The sequence below is a fragment of the Ictalurus furcatus genome, chromosome 5 (genome assembly GCF_023375685.1).
Source record: "Ictalurus furcatus strain D&B chromosome 5, Billie_1.0, whole genome shotgun sequence".
NCBI lineage: Eukaryota > Metazoa > Chordata > Actinopteri > Siluriformes > Ictaluridae > Ictalurus > Ictalurus furcatus.
In genome coordinates this window covers 28982363-29006007 of record NC_071259.1, presented here as the reverse complement: position 1 = coordinate 29006007, position 23645 = coordinate 28982363, and the positions used below count along the sequence as shown (strand labels likewise).

The window sequence follows — 23645 nt, the reverse complement described above, 5'->3', positions numbered from 1 at the left end:
GTGAAGAATGATGTCAACAAAATTGCTGATCCTTAAATTCGTCTGTAACTTTGAATGCATATATCTTCTAAAAAGTTTTGGAGCACACTAGCTTATAGGTAACCTTAAGGCTAACATGCTCATACTAAAAACCACAAAACATCAATTTTGATTTCGTGTGGACTTTAAAAAGGTACTCAACAAGTGAATTCCAGGTGTAAAACCTAGTACTGGGCTGCACAGTGTACCCATGTAGCAGGTAACCCTGCTGCCTCATAGTTCCAGGGTCCCTGGTTCGATCTTGAGTTCGCATTACTGTCTGAGCAGAGTTTCCACAAGTATATCTGGGTTTCCTCTGGGTTCTCCAGTGTCCTCCGATCTCCCCAAAAAAAATGCAAGTTGGAGGATTGGCTATGGTAAGTTTCCCCTAAGTCTGAGCATGCGTGAACGTGTGTGTGCATGTTGCTTATCAATGTCCCGTCCAGGGTGTATTCCCACCTCACACACAGTGTTCCTGGAATAGGTTCTGGATCTACCATGACCCTGACCAGGATAAAGAGGTTAATGGAAGTGAGTGAGATAAAGTAGTGGTATTATAGCTAGTAAAAAAAACTACCTTGTAGATTTGTTTTTTAATTAGCTGATAAGAACCCTGTGGAGTAGCAATCAACCCTTCCACTCTTTCACAAGGTTCTTTAAGTAGAAACAGTTCGACCGAGAACCATTAACCACCCGCTGGTATCACTTTCCAACTTACTTTTTGCTTATACTGTATGACTATATATTACATTTAGAGTCCACCACAGCTCTCTCTCTCTCTCTCTCTCTCACTCTCTCTCTCTCTCTCTCACAGACAGACACAAACACCCCCCACCACCACTCTCTATCTTCTCTCAGCGCGCTGCATAGCCGCAAAGCCACAGCAAACACCTAACACGTTTCCTTTGAACTGGCACTTCTCATCACACACACCCCGTGATGTGATCTTCAACTCAACTGCTTCATTTTCTATAAAAACAGCAGGGAGTCTTTTATATTCAACTGAAGTACATTAATAAGCACCTGGTTCCTTTTTTTATTATTATTATTTTTTTTAAAGAAGATAATTTAAACCTTTCACTTCTAATTGTAGAACTGTGGAGAGATACTCTTCATTTCCTCAGGGTGGAGAAGCTGTTTAAGCGTCCAAGCTCTTGACGCACCTTACAATAGCTTTATAAAGCATTTTTTTTTTCATTAGTCAGGAAGTTCTACCACTTTAGTTTAATCCTGGCAGTTACAGTACATGCTGTATTCAACTAATTTTCTTTTTTATCAAGCGTGAGTGTGAGTTGTGTTATAGAAGGAAAATGGTGCAGGGTAAGGCATCTCTAGAGCAGAGCTAGTTGTAAGAAACAGGATTATATGTAAAATTCGCAGACATTTAATTTGTTTCTCCATTTCCTGATTTGGCTTCCTTATGTTGATCACTTAGGCGTTGATACTGATTTGAATGATCTGATTCTGTTGTAGAAACATCTCAAGGATGATCAGTGGAAACAGGATGCACCTGAGCTCAATTTTGAGTGTCATGGCAAAGGCTGTGAATACTTATTTACATGTGCTTTTTAAAAAATTTTTTTTTATTTTTAATAAATTTGCAAAGATTTCAAACAAACTTCTTTCACGTTGTCATTATGGGGTATTGTTTGTAGAATTTTGAGGAAAATAATGAATTGAATCCATTTTGGAATAAGGCTGTAACAGAACAAAATGTGGAAAAAGTGAAGCGCTGTGAATACTTTCCGGATGCACTGTAAATCTGGAAAAGAAAAAAAATCCACAAGAAATTGAAGACGATAATACACTTTTAGGGAAGTTAAAGGTTCTTAGCTTACAAAAAAATGGTTTTACTTGGAACCCTTTCTAATGGTGAAATAATCTGTTATAGGGTTCTGCATAGAACCTCCAAGGTTTTTCTCCAAGGGTTCTAGATTTAACCTTTTTGTTTATTAATATCAATCCATGTGGTTTGACTAAGTAGCATTAATGACGAAAATATCTGAACAATTCAAGCAATTCTAATCAATCAAAATCACTATTCTGAAAATAGTGCACTCCAAACCAGTGGAATATTTTAGAGAAAAGCTTTTGTGATCATGTTAGATCCATGTGTGTTGCGTTGTGAGGTCGTTAATACATTTCTTTAATAAACAAATAATCACGTCTTAATTACATACATTCAGCTTATAGTGAGCATCAGCATTACATATCCGACATCTGACATTAAAGCAAAGTTCTATAATCTGCAGGTTTTAATCGTCGTATGACATCACGCAGAGTTTAAAAGCAGGAGCTTTCTCCCTCTCTCTCTCTCTTTCATTCTCTCTTTCTCTCTCTCACTTCTCACCAGTGATCATGTGGTTCCTGCTCATATATGTCCAACTTACAGCAATACAAGGCAAGTAAACTTTTCTGTTTTATTACGATGAACATTATGATTTTTGTCCAAATATTTAGAACTACCATTATTTATTATAATTTCAACAGTTTGAATTCTAAAGGTTCTTTTCTCTCTTATTCTGAGTCACTCACTGGTAAACATCATTGATAAATAATGATTCATGAAATATTCATGATAATGGAGTAAATACATTATTGTCATTAAGTTAATTGCCATTAGATTCCAGTGGTAAGACAGCGGGGAGATGTATTTAAGATGTATTTTTCCTATTTTTTTCTATATTATTCTTAGTAAGATGTTATCTTTTGCAGTAGGTTTTTTTTTTTTTTTTTTTTTTTTAAGAGGTGTGTCATTTGTCGCCAAATAAAAAAATAATTTTCGTTCTTTCAAAATCGTCACCAAAACTAAAAATGTATGTTGAGTTAACCTTAAGTGTAGCTAAATAGCTAGTTAAATTTTTATAATTTAACTATTTAAATTAGGTAGCTATTTACATTTACATGTAAAGACATTTTATTTTTTATTAATTTAGCAGACGCTATTATCCAAAGCGACTTTCATATTTAAGTTTCATATATTAATTTGTCAAATTAGCTAGCTAGTTAAGTTTTGTAACTTGGCTTGTTTAATAAGTTAGCTAGTGAATTATTATTATTATTATTATTATTATTATTATTATTATTATTATTATTATTATTATTATTATTTATTTATTTGTTTGTTTGTTTGTTTGTTTGTTTATTTATTTATTTATTTAAATTACCAACCAGCAGACCAAAATCTAGGTTTGTCTAAGTGTAGTTGAATAGTAGAAGAGCAGAATAGAATATAGTAGAAGTCTAGTACAGTATTATCCTCAGGTCTGCTTAGTAAACTAGCTAGTCATGCAGGATTGGCATGATGAACTTCTGGTCTGCTTTTAAAAAAAAGGTTTACATTTCACTCTTTAATACTTGATAAAGTTTAAATGTAGATACTTTCTGACCTTCAGTCAAATAGACTTTTGGCTCCATACTTCAAGTTTTTAGACAAATTCTGAGATTTTGACACGGTACGCATACTTTTACTTAACTATAGCTTCTCTGTACTTTTCCCACCCTTCACCAGAAACTGAACTTATAGATATCTTTACGCATGAAATCATAAAATATTTTCACTAAGGAAGTACATGTTTAAAGATGCAGGACACTGAGTGGTTGAGTCATATTATTTGCTCTAAAGCTAAGAGCAAAATAAAAGATAAGGAGGAAATAAAATACATAAAATATACGTACATAAATATATGTTACAATAAAATAAAATAAAAATGTTCAAAGTGTAATGTTTCATAGGCAATGGAAAAGAGAAGTGTTTTTAATTAAATCATCATTATCATCATAATTAAATGAATAAATTACAAATGCATTTAGTGATTAAATTTAGTTTTCTAATGAATGGATGAATTACTAGATTAATTAATTAATTAATTAATTAATTAATTAATTAATTAATAGATGATGTGTCAAAAGTATGGTGTCATTCACAACAAGAAAAAAAATCCATTGTCGATTTTCCCTGCTATAAGAGGAATAATAAATATACCTTGTGCTGTAATAGGAAAAGAATTAATTGTAGGGTTTCACAACAACTCATCCTATAATTGTCCTATAATTGTCCTATAATTGTTCTATAACTGTCCTATAATTGTAAGTAATAGCACACCCTCTTGTGTTTTTATTCCGTAGTTATACATAGTACTTATTACTGCTACAGCTTATTAGTAACATGTTAACATTAGAAGCAACAGTAAAGGACAGTAACTCACTGTTACATAATAATAATAATAATAATAATAATAATGAACTACCATTATTTATTATAATTTCAACAGTTTGAATTCTAAAGGTTCTTTTCTCCCTTATTCTGAGTCACTCACTGATAAACATCATTTATAAATAATGATTCATGAAATATTCATGATAATAGAGTAAATACATTATTGTCATTAAGTTAATTGCCATTAGATTCCAGTAGTAAGACAGCGGGGAGATTGTGTTTTGATGACATGCTGTGATTGTCCTCAGGCTGTATTTAAGATGTATTTAAGATGTATTGTCATTTGCTAAACTGTGAATTTTGTTTAAAAATGTAAAGACTGACGGCTTTGCGATTTGAAAGTTATAAAAAAAAATAGAATGCAGATTGAAGCCCAAAATGCCTTCCACAATGTAATTAGTTATGCACTTTGGTATGGTATTGCTCTGCACAGTAGTACTGTAGATTTGATTGGTTATTACACATATATGTGATTATAGTTATTCTCGAATTCATGGCTCAGTAAGTGTGGCATCTGACATTTTAATCCATGAAAATAATAAAATCAAGTTGCAGAAATGCACTCATATCCGATTGCAATATACAATAGAATTATGCATGCACATAGGTATGGTGTAATGGTTACAATATATAGAAGTATCGCATCGCATGTTTAACACGTAAAGACCTACGTTCTTTGTGAATGCGAAACAAATTTTGTCTGTGTCATTCATTTTTGTAGCACATGTGTTCTTTAAGAAGTTAAGCCGTTTTATAGCTTCATATGTTATAGTTAAAGATTCTTAGTTTCCTAAATGAGTTCTTCTTGGAACCCTTAGTGCTACTGATATCTGTTGTAGGGTTCTACATTGAACCTTTAAGCGTTCCTACAGAGGGACAACCAAAGAACCCCTCTATGCAATATAAATTAAAAGTTATTATTATTATTATTATTATTATTATTATTATTATTACTACTACTACTACTACTACTACTAAATAGCCAGAGTACTAATCCATGGAAACATTTAATATACTTTAATTGTCTTTAAAGTAGCCAGTTATTTCTGAGAGAGTAGATTATTTATATCCTGTAACTTCAAGCAATTGAATATGTATTTCATTAAATTAATTAATTTATTTCATTTAATGTATTAATTTAAACAGCGTTTTGTGTTACCTATCAAAGACACTCGATTTCTACTTAATATTTTCTTCAAAATTGTTAAACAGAGGTTGAAGATTTTTTAAAAAAACCCATTTTAAATATTTGTAATTGAATATATGTCGTGTTCTTTTTTCATTATAGCCGACGGTGTACTTACGTAACACTACATAAACCGGCTCAAAATAACACAAAATCTATATAATCTGTATACTTACAGTACTATACATTAAGTATGTTACATCTATTATCATTGTCATAAAGGAAGTATATTTAGTATACTTTACTTTAAGGCATTTTATCACTAAAGCATACACAGTATAGCAGATGCAATGTGTTGAAATATATATTTTATACGTATGTACTGTGTATGGTGCTGTTCCAGCATCACGACACTGCCTGCTTGTTTCATTTACACTCCTTCTATAGGTTTATAAAGGCCCATGATGGCTTTCGCATCTCATCCATCTCTAACAGACGGCCGTCCAAATCGAGTTTTAATATCATCAAGTGCTACTTTAGAGAGCGGTCCAAAGATAAAACACAAGAAATGGAGTCAGTTAGTTTGCTTGAAATATCTGGACCGGCATAATAGCATAAGGTTCATAAAGACAGCTTAAGAAAAGGCCAGAACTTTAAAACGATAGTTTTCACTTTGTTTAATTAAATGTGTTGCTGTTGCTATTATTATTATTATTATTATTATTATTATTATTATTATTATTATTATGTGTCACTGACATTTACCAAGTTACAATATGGTTAAAACTAATTTAGTTTTTTTTTCTCTATGCCTTTTCTGAATATCTATCTATCTATCTATCTATCTATCTATCTATCTCTCTATTTATCTGTCTGTCTGCCTGCCTGTCTGTCTGTCTGTCTGTTTTTTTTTATTACCAATATGCAAAATGTAATTTATGCCCCTTTGGTTCCAGGTCCTCTGTTTTTTCCCCTTTGTTGCCATAGCAACAACTAGTCATGCTAACACATATTAATGAAATGTCTATTGCTGTCAAAGTTGAAATAATCAGCCAGTCTTATCTTTTTATTTGAATCATGTATATATTGTTTTAATTATGTATGATTTTAGTTTTCTATAATAATTCTATAAAATCTTATTTTACTTGTAATTATTTTATTAATGTTATATAAATGAAAACCTCAGCTAAATATCAACTATATTTCATTCATTATGCAATTTCCACGCAATGTCCTCACCATGATAACCTCCGTGACAGGTGTGTGTGTGTGTGTGTGTGTGTGTGTGTGTGTGTGTGTTAATTGCATGCAGTGTGATTTTGGGTAGCTCTGTGGTTTAACTGAACCTGCTACAGACTTGTACTTATCAGAAAATCTGCAACTCCTACAGAAACCGAGCACTGACACTCTCTCTCAGATAAGCGCAGAGTTTCAGCAGAGCGTGTGGTTAACCATTCCTCTGCATCTCACACTTACACCAATATTTTCCACTGACCACATGAGGTTCATTTGATACACTAACTTGAAAACTAAAAAAAAAAAAAAAAAAAAAAAAAAAAAAAATCTGTTTTTAATCTGCATGTTTTTATTCCAAATATGGATCCTATCATAAAAGTAGTAATCATCTGGTGCACTGTACAGTAGTATGTGCTGTGAAACAGGCTTTAGTGTTCGTACCACTTCAAATGACTTCAGTTGTATGAGATCCAGCTCCAGGTACTGCTGGCATTTATTCGAAATGAGATTACAATAAATATAAAGGATATAAAATAGTTAGTTTTCATATAGCAATACAAATTAGGACCACACACACTACACATAAACAAACAAACATTATTATTATTATTATTATTATTATTATTATTATTATTATTATTATTATGTTATAAGCACAGTAACACGTGTAATTTGTTACATACTTCACATTCAAGTATATTGTATAGTAACTACTGTAAAGAATACTAAACATGTAACAGTACTTAACACCACTAACCATATTTGAACATTATCATTGTTATAGTAATTTAGCTTCGCATAAATGTTGAATAACTGTATAATATTATAAGCATTATGACACATTTGGTACCTGTATACCTGTGTATGTACAGTTGAGGCCATACGTTTACGAACACCTTGCAGAATCTGCCAAACGTTAATAATTTAAACAAAAATAAGAGGGATAATAGAATTGCATTTTATTTGTTTATTTAGTCCTGCCCTGAATACGCGATTTCACATAACAGATGTTTACATATAGTCCACAAGACACAATAATAACTGATTTTACAGCAGTGAGCGAGTTTAAAAGTTTACAAAGGGTGCAAATATTCACTGATGCCCAAGGCAACACACTGCATTAAGAGCCACGGGGATGTAAACTTTTGAACAGGATGATTGATGTAAAGTGTTATTGATTTGTTTACAGATCTTTTTTTTTTTTTTTTCAGAAGCTACATAAGATATTTACATGTTTCCCACAAGACCGAATAATAACAATATACACAGATCAACCTGTTCAAAAGTTTACACCCCCTGGCTCTTAATGTATCGTGTTGCCTTCTTGAGCATCAGTGAACGCTTGCACCTTCTGTAATAGTCTTGTACGAGTCCCTCGGTTGTCCTCAGTGTGAAAAGATGGATCTCAAAATCATATAGCTGTTGGAAAGGGCTGAAATATCCAGAAGATGCTGGAAAAGTAAAGTATGTGCAGGACTTGGAGGATTTTTCTGAAGAACAGTGGGCAGTTTAACTGCTCAGGACAAACAACGATCTCATGAACAACTATGAGCTGGTTCATTTGTGTAAAATCAGTTATTATTGTGTCTTGTGGACTATATGTAAACATCTGTTATGTGAAATAATTTATTCAGGGCAGGACTAAATGAAAAACAGCATTTTTACGATCCCTCTTATTATTATTATTTTTAATTGTTAACATTTTGCAGGTTCTGTGAGGCATATGTAAACTTATGAGTTCAACTGTATTTCCATATAAAACCAGCAAATTAATTATAGCATAGTGGCATCAAGTACTGCTGTACAGTCCTGATAGTTTTATACACATTATTATGCACTTTAACATCCACTATATGAAGAACGTTCCAGTAATCACTAAATTATCACCTACATTAAATTATAGGCATCTACTGTACTGTACAGTATGTGTTACACATTTGTGAATAACAAAATGTAATTCTACAAAATTCTCTAAAGATTATTTTGTTTACTATTGAATTCTGACATACTGTTATATTAACGATTATTATTCAGAAAAAAAAAACAAAGCAAAACGTTTTATGTTGTGTGTGCCAAGTCAGTCCAATATTTTTAGACTTTTATCTTCTACAGCGGAAGATCGAATAGTTTTACGGGGGGAAAAAAACCCATGTGAGGGCCGTCTGGAGGTGTACCACAATGACCAGTGGGGCTTGGTGGGCCATCATCAGTGGAGACCCGTAAATGGTGAAGTAGTGTGTAAGTCGTTAGGCTGCGGTGATCATGTGACATCTGGGATTTTATCTCAAACCGACACACACCTTTCTCCACTTGCAATCTTTTGGATGGATGAGATCAAGTGTGAGGGGACAGAGAACAGGCTCTGGGAGTGCCCCTTCAACGGCTGGAAGATCAGTCAATGCCACAATCACAACTATGTTTCGGTTAATTGCGCAGGTGAGTAAACATTTTCAGTGTTGTATTAGCATGTTAGCATGTTCAGTGTTTCAATGATTGCATGATTTACTGTTCTTAATTTAGTTAAAACATGTCTGCAGGGAAAAATACAGGTGATCAAATTGAGCACTGTGAGCACTTCAGGGCATGCCGTTATAGAAAAATAATCAACACCTGATTCAGAGAAGACTTGCTGTTACCTCCGTGAAATTAATTATTTTCCAATAATAACATATCCAAAGTTGCTTTATCTCCCTTATTGCGCAGCAAATTGGAAACACCAATGCTCTTTTGTTTATCTATACACCCATCCATCCATTTTCCATACCACTTATCCTACACAGGGTCGCAGGGGGGGTCTGAAGCCTATCCCAGTGGACTCGGGGCACAAGGTGGGATGGGGTGGATGGGGTGCCAACCCATTACAGGGCACAATTGCACACATTCACACACTACGGACAATTTGGAAATGCAAATCAGCATGAAGCGCATGTCTTTGGACTGGGAGAGGAAACTGGAGTACCCAGAGGAAACCCCCGAAGAACATGCAAACTGTGGGCACGCAGGGTGGAGACAAGATTCGAAACCACAACTCCTAACCCTGGAAGTGTGAGGCAAACATGCCAAACACTAAGCCACATGCCCCTCTATTTATTTATACATTTGTAGTTGCATTTACCTGCACGTTGTGGGAGAGCCACAACGCAAGTTACAGCATATGTTACAGCAATAAACATTAAATACAGAAAGGCTAACAATGAATAAGCTAGTTTCAGTCATTAATGTTAACAGTATGCTAAGCTGTCAGTAATGTTAAATTTAAGCCATTCGATCAATCAATCATGCTAATGGAATTCAGGTCAGTAAAGAATGCTATTAGTGTTGAAAGTGAAAGTTATTTGTTCAATAATGCTAATAGCGAGCTAGTCAGTTCATAATGCATACAGAAAGCTAGTCATTTAGTAATGCTGTGAAACGCTCGTAAGAATTTTTATTGCTCAACCTTTCTAAATGTGTTACATTACTATAAGCATATTCTCGGCATAATGCGGCAGATTAAATACAATGCAATAAATTGAGTTATTGTTTCTCAACACAGGGAACATTTCTCTGAGTCTGAATCTATTTGGAATGACGGATGAGTGTGCCGGGGTGGTCCAGTTCACAACACCGAATGGCATAATTAGTTTGTGCAAGCAGAACTGGGGTGAGTTTTGACATATCACTACTGCTCATGTGTACAGTATGTGTAATAAACTAGTATCTTATTGTGACTATCGTTATATGACCACAGTGCAGCAGTAACATGAGCAAACATTTACATTCCCGACACTGGTTATGGACCACGTTTTACTCCTGATCTTGCTTTTACACTTTTCTCTAACGTGCTAGCTATGTGCTGCTGTGACTACGCAAATGCACAGCTATTGTGTAGTATGTTAAGCTCCTTTTCAACTTGGCCATATAATCTATTTAATGCCATTCTTTTCACCTGCCTTGTTTGCATGCACTGTCCTACATAGTTGCTGTATATTTTGCACTTTATGAAGTCCTGTGTACTGTATTTTGTGGTGTACCATGGTCCGTACCACAGTTCATTCCAATGAAACAAACATAATGATGACTGTGTCAATGACAACATGGTTTTGTTTTTTTGTATAATATATATATTTTTTTTACTGGCAGTGCAACATAAAATATATGGCCAAAATTTAATGGACACCTAACCATCACACTCATATGTGTATGCTGAACATCCCATTCCAGTTTTAGTCTCACTTGCTGTTCCACTCTTCTGGGAAGGCTTTCCACTAGAATTTCGAACGTGGCCATTTTTTTGCCCATTCATCCACAAGAGCCTGCGGTGCAGTTGCCGTTCCAGTTCATCCCAAAGGTGTTCAGTGGGGTTGAGTTCAGGGATCCGTGCAGAACACTCAAGTTCTTCCACTCCAACCTTGGCAACCCATGTCTTAATAGACCTTACATTGTGCACAAGGGCATGGTAATGCTGGAGCAAGTTTGGGTCTCTTAGTTCCAGTAAAGGGAAATTGTAATTCTACAGCATACAAAGACACTCTATACAATTGTATGCTACCAAATTTGTGGCAACAGTTTGGGTAAGACTAACATCCACAATCTTTTGGCCATATAGTGTATGTTGTACATAGAAGTAACTTGTATTCATAGCAAACATATGTTATATGACCAGTATCGTCTATATTCTTATCTTTGTTATTTTACACTTTGAGCACACTAGCAGGAGACCAATCCATGTTCTACGTATGTGTGCAACACAGGGTAACAAATGATATTTATATTGCAATTTAGATATTACACTATAAAACAATACATCCAAATGATTGTTTCGTAAGATCCCTCTGACTCGGAATGTCTAATCTGTACATCCTTTTGTCGATGCTCTTTTTAGCTACTTCCATTGCCGTTTTAGCAAGGCATGCCAACTCAGAAATTCCAGATTAAAGACTTCTAACATGTGAAATATTGATTTCATTCAGATGATGGCGAAGCAAATACGAAAGCAAATATGGTGTGCCAAGAACTTAATTGTGGGAAATATCAGAAGACACTCAAGGCCATCACATTTGATGCAAATGGAAGTTCATACAAAGTGCCCCTAACCTGTATTGGCAATGAAACGGTCTCATGGCAGTGTGTGGACTGGGTATCTGCCAAGTCAAACACATGCCAAGAAGAAATCAGCATCATCTGCTCAAGTAAGATTGTGGCTTGATACTATTCAAGCTATACTCCAAATTCTACCTAGTACCTCTTTGGTAAAGCCATTATTAACCATCATAAAAAATCTAGAGGAACCATTATTTCTAAGCATGTACATACATACTGTATTTCTACATTAATTGCAATTATAACTGTTCTTACACCGGCTACCATACACTTCTACCATGTATACTTCACAACAGTCAGTATGCATGCACCTTATGGCTCATATTCAGTAAGTGTGGTGGCCTGGGAAACCTTCTCATGTTTAAACGTTGACATTTTCAACTATATAGTTTTGAAAACTATATTACAAGTTACCCTGTTGTATGTATTTCCTAGTCCAACATAGTTACAGCATGTCATCAACTTCATCAGTGCTGACATAATTCCAGAACATTTTTTATTTTTTATATAATCTGACAAACATGAAACTCATCACTGACTAATTTTCACTTAACTGTTGTTTGGTCTTACATCTGTGCTGAAATAATCACTATTCAATTCAGACTGTTTTTAAATTCAGCATTCAAAGAAATTTTAACTTTTAAATTGAACTTTAACTCAAGTGTAGCTTTTCTACAATGTCAGCAAATAATTCGACAGATTATTAGTATTTAGACCATTTGCAAACTGAATTGTAAGTCGTATGTCCCTCTTTTTTTTATTATTTTTTTTTTAATAGCAAATACCCAACAACTTGTTCAAATTCACAACATTCACAGCATAAAAAAAAAAAAAACTACAATTAACTAGCAAGCTAGCAACTAAAGCATATTCTATTTTATAGCTGTTTGTTAAACTGACTCCTTATACTAACGATAGTCTATGTAAGGTCACAAGGTAAATAAAACTTTCCTAGTCAGTGTCAGTGTCAGTGAAAATTATTTTTCTTTTCTTAAAGTAAAAGTGTTATAGAGAGAAAAACTCAATTTTGGTTAAAAAGCAAAAGTACTGTAGCAACATCTACTGGGTTTTCCCTGACTGCCACACATATACGACTGACGTACTAGGACCACTGTCAAAAACTAAACCATGTTTGTGTGTATTCTATAGGAATTGATTAGACTATTCACTGGATAAATTCATCTTTTGACACAGACTCTCAGGAATATTATAATCTCACACAATCTGAATCGAGGTACATCACGGAGAGTGTATACCTCTTGAGGTAATTCTAATCAGAGTATTATTGAACAGATCATGAACGTGTCCGTCTGCGCGGTGGTGCTGATGTCTGTGAAGGAACTTTGGAGAAGGAGAACAGCACTGAAGGAAAGTGGTCTAATGTGTCATGTCAAGAGGGTAATAACATGCTTCATAAGATGTGTGCTAAGCTGAAGTGTGGCGAAGCTGTCAGTGTGGATTGCAATGAAAGCCAGAACACCTGGCTTAAATGCTCAGGTAAAGCAGATTTATATGTGGCAATTTAAATACATTGTGATAGTCAAGCTAACAATGAATGAAAGCTGGTTTAAGGTCAGTAATGCTAACTGAATGCTAGCCGGTTAGTAATAGAGTGTCCATCACAAATAATTTGACAGTGCATCAGGAATAATGTAAGCTACGGCATATATTCAACAACTTTGTCAAAATCATGACATTCACTGCATTGGTTAAGCTCAGCAAGCTAGCAAGCTATCATCTAAAACATAGTCTTTAGGTAGACTGATCATTGTACTGCTGTGTTTGTTAAACTGGCTAGCTAACCAGTTCGTAATGGTAACTGAAGGCTTTTCAGTCAGGAATGTTAACATGAAAATGGTCAATTATGATAAACATTCATTCTCTGTTGACCACATTATCATTGTTTTGCTATGCTCAGTTTGTGTTATCTTTGCTTATTGTTTTGTTCTAGAAATCTAAGTTTTACTTTTAACTAGACTAATGTAAGTGATTACATACCTTTCAGATCGTGTCAAAATAGAGCTAGGAGAAAGTGGGGAAAAGCCATCAGCATGTTCTGGGGACATCTCCGTAAGCGTGAATGGCTCATACCATGCAATGTGCTTTGATGCCACCACTTCTAAAGAGACGATTGGCAAGGTGGTGTGCCGGGAGTTGCAATGTGGAACCCCCCTCTACGTGTCGCAGGGCTCCCTAACCCAGCAGACCAAAATTAGTCATGTTGAATGTCACGGAGAGGAGAAATCTCTGTGGGAGTGCATACACAAACGTGGCACTGTTGGCAGTTGTCAACCCATCAATATTATATGTTCAGGTAACTGCAGTGCAAGTATAAAGACATGCAATATTCACAAAAGTCAACTGATCAAACAGCTGTATATTTATATACTGTATATTTCTTGACAAAAGTTGGAATAGTATGGAAACAGTGATGGTAAATAGGATAAATTCCAAGTATAGTAACTCATAGTGTCTTCATAGACTTTCCAACGTTCTTTTAACCTCTGTAGTCAAACTCCAGGCCCTGAGAGCCAACCTCAGTCTCAGTTTGATCTGCCAGCCTCTCCACCATCTCTCCGCCAGTCTCCTCCACCCCAGTCTGTCCTTTGGTCTTTCCTTCAATCCCCATTCCATCTTGCACTGCCTTACAGTGCCTCTTCCAGTCTCTCCCTCTGCCACTTTCCTGTCTCTTCTTCAGTCTCTCCCCGGTCCCTATTTCAGCCTTTTTTCCAGTACCACCTTCAGTCCCAGTCTCTCTTTCCATCTCCCCCCAGTCTCTTGTTTAGCCTTTCCTGCAGTCTCTCCTTCAGTCTTTTCTTCTCAGTCTCTTTTTCAGTCTTTCCTCCAATTTCTCTGCCTTGTCTTTCTTTCAATCGCATCCAGTTTCTCCTTAATTTACTGCCAATCTCTTCCCATTCTCTCCTCCAGTATCTTTCTGTTTTTTTTTTTTACTTCAGTAATCTCTCCCCAGTCGCTCCCAGTTTCTCCATAATTTACCCCAAACTTTCTATTCAGTCTCGTCTTCAATTGTTCTTTCATTCTCTCTCCAGTGTCTCCTTCAGTCTCCCCCCCAGTCTCTCATGTAGTTTCTTACAGTTTTCCCCTAATTTTCACCAGTCCCTCTCAGAGATTCCAGTGTCCTATAGTACCTTTAACAGCTTCTCTCCATTTTTCTCCTGTCCCTCTCTAGTCTTTCCTACAGTCCCTCCCTAAGTCCCCCCCTCAGGAATTTTTGTTTTCTGACCTGCCTATTTTAGCAAGTCGATTTCTTATAGTTTATGTTATTCTTGTCTACATTATACAGGAGTACCATTACTGCTCCAGTGTCATTATAATATCTATTTTTTTTAAAAGTTCTGATTAAATATCATAAATCAAATATGCACATTAAAAAAATGTTTTAGAGAAATTAAATATTTTCGAAAGATTTCTCATATTAAATTGAAATTGATAACAGAATAAAACTCTTGAATGACAGGCTCTCTGGACATGCGTCTGAGCAACGGTCTGGACAGGTGCGCAGGCCAACTGGAGGTGAAATCACAGGGTTCCTGGTGGAGCGTGAGCAGTGTAAGCTGGTCGAAGGAAAATACAAAAATGGTGTGTCAACACCTTGAATGCAGAGAATCAGAGGATAACAATCATCATCGTTTTGTCAAGAGCAAATTGCCTCTACTGAAATGGAAACTGGAATGCAATGGCTCTGACATCTCGCAGTGTAGCATGACATCTGCGAAACATGGTCAACAGGATTCAGTTGTCAGCATCATCTGCAAGAGTATGGGTTTATATGTATAGTTTATATTTGGAATGTAGCATATGTGAGCACAGTGGGCAGTGTTGATGCCTCGCATCTCCAGGGGCTCTGGCTTGATCCTGAGTTTGGGTTATTGTATGTGTGGAGTTTTGTCTGTTCTCCCATGCCCATGTGGGTTTTATTTATATGCTTCCTCCAACCTCCCAAGGGTGGATTAGCTACAGTAAAATTGCCCCTAGGTGTGATTGAGTGTGTCAGTGTTTGTGTATGTATGGGGTGCCTTGTGATGAAATGGCTTTCAATCCTGGGTGTATCCCTTCCCCAAGACCATTGTTCTTAGGATAGGGCTCCGGCTGTACTGTGACCCAAACCAGAATAAAGCAGTTACTGAAGATAAAAGAATGAAATTAATATAGAAGCTTAACGTCTCGAAATATTCCATTAACTTTTTTTAATTATTGCAATTTAAATTAAAATTCAAGTCATATGAAATTATATGAATAATATACTATTTAGAATTTGTATTATTCATCAGATCAGGTTGATATAGCAGCATTTCCCAAGCTTTGAAAATGTCATTTGTAATTAGAAATCTTTTACATTACAGATTCAATAGTGCTTTGATTTGATTCCCCTTGTTTTCCTGACAGATCCTGAGCTCTGGTTTCTGCAGGGCAACTCAACGTGTGAAGGGAGAGTAAAGAGTGAATCTGATGGATACTTGCAAAACATCACCCATGAAAGGGCTGCAGAAGTGTGTACACGGAATCTTTGTGGAGGTGTGCTCGTCACAAAACGTGACAACAGCAACATGGACTCCTCTGTTTGCCCTGAAAACGCAACCTCACCCTTCAACTGCTTCAAGAAGAATACAACCACACCAACAGAACCCCAATTTTCCTACGTGAAATGCTCAGGTAATTGCAGTTAGCCATGGTAAAACTAAACAGAAACAAAACACAGTAACATTTTAAGGTTATGGAGAGTAAATAACACTACGTTATATAGGAGTCGATCCAGCAGGAATAACTTATTTTTGTGCTTAAGGAAGCCATGTGCATTCATATAGTTCATTATCAGCACGTGTTCATGTTAGCACTTAGAAATCACTACAAGCCAGTTTACTAACATAATATTAATAAAGCTATATTATTATATGTTTGTTTTTTTTTTTTTCCAATCATGGCCGTGCCCTCTGTCAGACTTAACTGAGTGTATGCAGGCTGGTATCACAGACAAGCTGCTATCAAGTTAGCCTGAATAGCCATAGTGAATATTCCCTTTATAGAACAGAGTAGAATCGAAATTTTGGTGTAAAAACCACAATTACAAAACTACTATAAATAAAATAATATAAATAAATAAATAATACACAATAAAATAAGTATAAAAGGAAGTCAGCAGGGAGAAAAACAGTAATATGGCTTTTTTCTGTTTTCTTAATGTTGACAGTGTTATAAGAAAAAAAAATTAAATTAAAAAAAAAAAAAAATTAAAGACAGCTATTTTTTGTTCGCAATTTTTGCCTGTTTGTCCAAATTCAGCTGCTGCAAAGCCTGACAGATTTCCCACACTATTTCCCAGACATTTTTAATATTACTTCATGGAACAAATTCTGATTATTTGATCAAACGCTACCATTTAGGGTAAAGCTACATCCAGTGGTTCTAAAAGCAACTTAGCATTTTCTAAACGTTAGGCTTCTAGGAATTTTTGATCATGTCTTCTGAGAATATTTATCCGAAATGTTCCTACAATGTTGCTGAAACAAGATTCTGTTATTGGTTGTCTTATTTTGACACACTTTAAACTGCTTTAACTTCGACTTTTTCAAGTGGACTGAGGAAACTTCCACTACCCTAGATTTATTCCTACACTGGTACTAGTCCATAAAGTGTCTGAATGCACAATTTGCTGGTACAGGACAGAAGCATTGCTTTTACTCTGGAAATTGTGCGCTCTGAAAAGTTGCCGTGCTTTTAGATAAAATAAAATACCTTCTTTTTAATTTAATATACAAATGGACACATTTCCTTTTACCCGCTCAGGCTCCAGGGAGGTGCGGTTGGAGAACAGGTGCTATGGGAAAGTGCTGGTGTGTTCGGATGAAAACTGTGGGGTGTGTCAGGACACCTGGACGGAAGAGCAGTCAATAATGCTCTGTAACATCCTGGGCTGTGGAAAAGTGATTAGAGAAAAGTATAATGGGGAGAAAAAGCCTGGAGTGACCGTGGCCAGTGTACACTGCTCTAAAGCAGCTAAGAACTTCAGCCAGTGCAACTTTGTACAACTTAAAGACACTTCCTTATGCCAAAATCCAGCCTATGTTTCCTGCACAGGTAGTGATTCTATTCTCTCTATGGCAAAAAGAGCAAAAAAAAAAAAAAAAAAGACAACAACAACAACAACACCAATAATAATAATAATAATAATAATAATAATATTACTATTGTACCATTACAATTTAAATGCAGCTGAAAGTGCTTTATATAACAAACATGACAATTTACAATAAAAAGATTGATTGAAATTATATATATATATATATATATATATATATATATATATATATATATATATATATATATATATATATATATATATATATATATATATATAATTGGTATTTGTTCTACAAATTAAATAAATAATCATATAATTTTGTGAGATCTTTTCTTACCGGTTTCTTTAAATAGTTCATATGATAATAGTTGATGCATATACAGTAGTATGTTTACAGTAGTAGTAGTATAGTAGTATATATTTTTCAGCAGTATGTCTTTAAGTACATCTGGTTCCTACATGTTACGAAGTACCTTAACTATTAAAAATAAATCGCAAAATTAAGCTGTAATTTGCTGGATATTAACAGTACTGTAAAATAATGTTACCCTACAATTTCATAAATCAGCTATAAGGTAATTTCCTGGCTGAAGACTCAAAAGAAAATTTCTTAAGTTTTCTTTCTCTTCATGAAATCTTCCACAGAGAGTGTGAATGCTGTGCTGCAGGACCCGAGAGATAAGTGTGCTGGAAACCTTAAGTTATTTTACTCTGGAGCATGGTACCCACTGTGTACAAACATTGATAAAAATACACAGAATGCCATCTGTGAAAACTTGAGCTGTGGAGAAGCCCTCAGTTTCAGCGAGTCTATCAGCAGCACATCTAACACCCATGGACTGAAAAAACTCACTTGTCATGATGGCGGCATTTCCAACTGTAACGTTTCTCAAACTGAAATAGGACAATGCAAAGTTGGCCATCTCAAATGCAAAGGTATTCATTTTACTCGTCCAACATTTTTTATTTTATTACAGGAGAACACACGTCACTGAAGTAAATCTTCTTGTTGAGAATTGTTTTTTTTTATTCATTATTTTCATTACATAAAACAAATATTACAGCATATTTCACATTTGGGGAAAAGATCTAGATTTATGTAGAACCCTGTAGCACACTCTGTGAAAGTCATGTAAGCTTTTATTGTCATTCCTCTCATCACATATACATGCAAGGTTTGGAACAAAATATTTTCCCCTAGAACTGTGGCACTACAATTAACAAGTGTCTCTTTTAGAGAAGATATAAACCCTTTATGAAGTGATAACTATCCTAAGCACCATTTTCCCCCTATATCATTACGCAGTACATAGGACTGTGAACTGGATACATGGCACAGCATTGTATGGTGTTGTCATGAAATCAGACAGGAGACCACAGGTGCAGGTTTGGATTTTATTCAAAGAAATTGAAGCTAATAAACCAGAAGGAGCACTAGTAATCCATCCATCCATCTTCTATACCACTTATCCTTCCTTCAGGGTCACGGGGAAACCTGGAGACTATCCCAGGGAGCATGGGGCACAAGGCGGGGTACACCCTGGACAGGGTGCCAATCCATCACAGGGCACAATCACATACCACATACATTCACGCACCCATTCATGCACTACGGATACTTTAGACATGTCAATCAGCCTACCATGCATGTCTTTGGACTGGGGGAGGAAACCGGAGTACCCAAGGAAACCCCCGCAGCACGGGGAGAACATGCAAACTCCGCACACACAGGGCCATGATGGGAATCGAACCCTCGACCCTGGAGGTGTAAGGTGAACGTGCTAACCACTAAGCCACCGTGCGCCCACCCTAGTAATCATGAAGCATAAATTGTAAAGACAGAAGGTCTAGCAAACACAAGGTGGGACTTGATGGGTGTTAAGTAAACAGACTAAAGTCAAAACCAGAGTAACAGCATATTACAGTCTGGCAACTGGGATTGGGAATAGGTGTGCAGACGATCTTATGACTGGTTGTTAGATGACATGATTTGGCAGAAGATTTTGTTTAGTTTTCGTCTGGTATTTTAAGATTTGATACTTAATTTAATTAAAAACTGTCTTAAAACAGAGAATTTTTGCAATAGGCATTTTATCAAGGTATATACATACGCAAAATTATGGCATGCCAAAAAGGAAATCTATACAGTGAATGTTGATATTTATGAAACAAACATTTTTTCCTGTATTTTCTTTACTTTAGTTCTTTAATACAGTCAAAAAGTATGCATGTATAAACCATTTGCACCCAAACACCCCCCCCACCCCACCCAAGCACCCGCCCCCCACCCCACCCAAGCATGTGTTTCCTATATTTCCAATTGATTGTTTAGTAATTTTGTAATGGATAGCATACCCTTTCCCATATTTTAAGATTTCAAGATCTACACCAAATTCTACACAGATGCAATCATCCCTGAGAGACGTGTCATAAGAGTTTACTTTGTTTCTCAGGTTGGAGAAGGCTGCTCCTCATTGACGCTGAAAACGCCTGCAGTGGTGAACTCAAACTCCAGAATGATACAGGCATCTATGCAGTGAGCAGTGATGGTTGGAGCAAACAGGAAAGTAATGAACTGTGTAAATATCTGGAGTGTGGGAACGTGTCTGGAATTATGAATAAAGAACAGGTGAAGATGCCTTTCTGGGGCAGGAGCTACAGTTGCACAGGGAACCACACCAGCATCTGGGAGTGTGAGAAGGAAGAGGCACTGTTGAAGAATCGTCATCTCAAGCAGCTGTACATCAGCTGTATGGGTAAGGGTAATCTTTACCTTAACAGTTTCAAGCTTAATATAGATAGTGTTACTGCATACAAGTTGAATTCTTAAATAAAAATGTGTATATTATTTTATATAATATTGGAGATTGTGGAGATCTGATGAACTACTCAGCATTATTAATAAATAGCTTTTATATAAATCGATTTTATATAAATAAAGGCGGTGGTAGCTTAGTGGTTAAGGTGTCGGTATACGGCTCAGATGGTATGAGTTCAAACCCCAGCCCCCAGCACTGCCAAGTTGCCACAGTTGGACCCTTGAGCAAGGCCATTAACCCTCAGTTGCTCAGATATTTAAATTAGTTAAATGTAAGTCGCTCTGGATAAGAGCAGCTGCCAAGTGCTGTAAATGTAAATAATAAATTCTTACACCACTACTGCAGTCATATAATGTTGTTCTTTTTGAATATGCATTTAGTTATATCGCTAATATGATTTTTACTTTTACCACAGCAGTGTTGCATTCTCATTTCTGATTGGTCAGAAGATGTTGATTCATTTCCTATAACAGCAACTCTGACTGGAGTTCTGCCTGCAACATACATCCTAAACTTATTTAATTTTATATTATATTATATTATTCTAATATGTTATTGTTTCTATGGTAGGAACCTAAATCGATTCTCCACCTTCTGTGAGCAGCTGTTTATTTAGCATTTTTGGAAGGAGTCTCCAGTGTGAGGGCTTAGTAGCAGTCAGAAGTACAGCTGTAATTTGAAATTTTCCACCACCGAAACGTCTTCAGGATAAAGGAGTTTTTTCTCATATTAACTAAACGAGAGAGATAGAAGAAAGGCTTGTGAGGGAATGACTGGTTATAGATGCTATACAGTATGTTCCGTAACTTTAGCTATAATTGAATAAAGAAGTATGATATTTCATTGTTTAATAAATTAAAAACATTGTTAACATTTGCAGTTTGCTGTGGTATAAGAGACATAAAACACACTGAGTGGCATCTATCCATTGTTGATTATAATCTTGCATACATATTGGAGTAATATGATTACAAAAATCATGTCCTCAGTGTGTGTGTGTGTGTGTGTGTGTGTGTGTGTGTTCCCACAGACAAGCCTCAAGTGACACTCAGTGGCAACTGTACAGGTGAGGTGCGGCTTAAGAATGAGCGTATGTGCTACAAGTCGCAGACGATGGAGCAGTTGTTCCATGAGTTATGTCAGCAGTTGGGCTGCAGCATGTTTTTCCAAACCTGGTCCACCAAGTACAAGGGTAATGCACGTTACTTGAGTTGCACAGGAAAGGAAAGCAACCTGTGGCAGTGCAGCTCATGGACAGATAATTGCGAGGAGGTCCTCTCGCTGACGTGTACAAGTAAGACCCAAACATCACTGTGATGCGCTTTACAATCACCAAACTGCTTAAAGAAATAATATCCACCCTGAACAACTTACATATCAATCTTTGTAATCAACATGTAATTCTTAATGGTGCAAAAGATTTATTATGTAATGAAATGCGAAGTTGAATTTTTTCCGTTTAAACTTCTTTCAGCGATATTTTGCACTTTCATGTTTCTAAGACTTAGAACTTAAGTCCAAATGTAATGATCAGGACTGCTCACAGTTCCTCTTTAGGGTTAGTTTATAATAGGAAAGGTTTGAGTCTCATTCTTCATTTTTTTAGGGGGTACCTATGTAAGTAGAGTGTGCATGCAGAACATTTATAGTTTGAGACTTTTTTATTCCCCTCAGTTTCAGGTTGGATTCCCCTCAATTTCAGGTTGAATATCTCTGGTGGGGGATCAGATACAGACCTGAAATTTTCACCAAAATAAGTCCTCTATAGTAGCATTCTGCTCTAAAAATTTTGAGTTTGAGATGCCACTGGTTACAGAGCTAGGGTTAGTAGAATTCTGGGGAAAAGCCTACTTTAATCATGCATTTTGAGAAATGGACAGATATTTCCCCAGCATAGATTTCCAACCTGAAAGTGAGGGGAATTGTAAAAAAAATTGCACCTTCTCAGCACCATTAAAAAACAAAAATTTAAGAGAAATCTCAAACCTGAAATGTTCTGCATGCACAATATACTTACTTAGGCACCTCTTAAAAAAACTGAGACTGATACTCAAACCTTTCTCATTAAAAACTGACCCTAAAAGTGGAACTGTGAGAAATCTTGAGCATTACATTTGAACTTAAGTTCTAAGTCTAAGTAACATGAATGTGCAAAATGTTTATATATGTACATGTACCTTGCAATATGCTCAGTTTTTGATCTAAGGAGCTACGACCATCCTGAGCCAAGAAATTGAAGTTTGTGTAAACAGTGTTATAACCAAAATTAGTTTTAAAATAATAAAAAGTAAAATAATAATTTAAAAAATTGGTGGTTTCGCAATGCTAATACATAGAGACCAATTAAAATTGGTCAAGCAAACTGTACTGGACCACTTGAGATTGAATGACCCTAGACAGTTTGATTTAGCCCTCGATTAATCTCTAATGCAGCAGTGCTTTAATCCTTTAGCCAATCTGCTCAAACCGATCAGCCAAAAGCTTCAACTTTCAACGCCACCACACTCATCATCTTGTATCGCTAACTAGCTGCACCAAGTCTCTACTGTAACCGCGTAAATGTGTCATGTAGTTTGGAGTACACCATTTGCACCAATGTCTCTACTAGTTCTAGGCAGGAATTCACATTACCGTGATGTTCAACATCACTGGGAAATGGTCAGTGAGAAAAGCAGATCGTTCTCTTTGGTTGTTTGTAGCTAACAGCAAACCCTGGCCATTATCCCTTAGGTATGAAATTGCTGATATTAAACACCATTGTAACTGTGCTAGTAAGATCAATACCAACCTTGTGATGTCAGTGCAGCAAAACAACACCCCACAAACTTCTCAATGAGCTAACAAAAATACAGCACCAACCAATATTTCAATTTAAGCTTATTTAATTTGATTCAGGATGGACTTTTCTTTTAAAGCTGAAGCAAATTTGGGTTTGTTTTTTTCTGTTGATTTTGTTGTTTTTGACTTTTTTGGACTCTATACAGTCTAATATGCTTTATTCCTTATGTTGTTGCTATGCATCGTTTAACTCTTAACATTTATTTA

At 35.8% G+C, this 23645-nt stretch overlaps 1 protein-coding gene across 1 annotated transcript in view; it reads left to right on the top strand.

The window, feature by feature from the left end:
- The first annotated feature begins 634 nt into the window (after positions 1–634).
- LOC128608148 (scavenger receptor cysteine-rich type 1 protein M160) overlaps positions 635–23645 on the top strand; it is a 30283-nt gene continuing 7272 nt past the window's right edge. Inside the window, exons 1-12 of the mRNA XM_053625643.1 lie at positions 635–2419; positions 8712–9035; positions 10135–10242; positions 11552–11770; positions 12975–13178; positions 13687–13995; positions 15160–15459; positions 16089–16355; positions 17487–17777; positions 18427–18717; positions 20235–20537; positions 21631–21894. Of these exons, the coding sequence (XP_053481618.1) occupies positions 2377–2419; positions 8712–9035; positions 10135–10242; positions 11552–11770; positions 12975–13178; positions 13687–13995; positions 15160–15459; positions 16089–16355; positions 17487–17777; positions 18427–18717; positions 20235–20537; positions 21631–21894 (2923 nt within the window). The 5' untranslated portion in view covers positions 635–2376. The remainder of the gene's footprint in view (positions 2420–8711; positions 9036–10134; positions 10243–11551; positions 11771–12974; positions 13179–13686; positions 13996–15159; positions 15460–16088; positions 16356–17486; positions 17778–18426; positions 18718–20234; positions 20538–21630; positions 21895–23645) is intronic.